Source organism: Tupaia chinensis, unplaced genomic scaffold (assembly GCF_000334495.1).
Source record: "Tupaia chinensis unplaced genomic scaffold, TupChi_1.0 Scaffold000216_1, whole genome shotgun sequence".
Lineage (NCBI taxonomy): Eukaryota > Metazoa > Chordata > Mammalia > Scandentia > Tupaiidae > Tupaia > Tupaia belangeri.
In genome coordinates this window covers 924,693-925,272 of record NW_006159691.1, presented here as the reverse complement: position 1 = coordinate 925,272, position 580 = coordinate 924,693, and the positions used below count along the sequence as shown (strand labels likewise).

Sequence of the window (580 nt, the reverse complement as noted above, 5' to 3'; positions counted from 1 at the left end):
AGATACTTAGGGAAGAAAATCCAGTAATATTTTATGATATTAGAATAAAAATCATCTCTATAAGCAGCTCTTACCCATGCCAACTGTCTTTAGATGTACATGCAGCTTTAGGTTTGGTATCATCTGCTACCGATCTGACTGATGTTCTGACACCTGTGCCTTCTCCAACAGACAGAGCTGCTATGGACCTGAAGACAAGAACAAAGTTTACTGCTTCAGAAACCTGTAAAATTAAGAGAATTTACTTCTCTCCCTGTCTCAAATACAAATTTAACAACATCTTTATTTTCTTTCTAGTCTGGGGTTTGCAAGGATTGCTCAGCTTTTGATGTAAAATTTTCTCCAAAACCAAATTTGAGTAGCCCTAAAAGCCCATGATTGCAAAATCGTTAGTCAAAGGATGATTCTTAAATATAACCAGCAGCAGGATATAAATAGACATTTAAGTTGTTTATCTGGAGCAGGTCAGGCCTCTGTCAAGAAAAAACACAAATGGCACTAACGCTTTTTTATTTATTTTCATTTAATTTAATTTATCATTCACTTATTTTTAATTTGACCAGAGAGAGACACGGAGACA

At 35.0% G+C, this 580-nt stretch overlaps 1 protein-coding gene across 1 annotated transcript in view; it reads right to left on the bottom strand.

The window, feature by feature from the left end:
- OSER1 (oxidative stress responsive serine rich 1) overlaps nucleotides 1-580 on the bottom strand; it is a 12,471-nt gene that overhangs the window by 6,678 nt on the left and 5,213 nt on the right. The window contains exon 3 of the mRNA XM_006147573.3: nucleotides 75-188. Coding sequence (XP_006147635.1) covers nucleotides 75-188 — 114 coding nt within the window. The remainder of the gene's footprint in view (nucleotides 1-74; nucleotides 189-580) is intronic.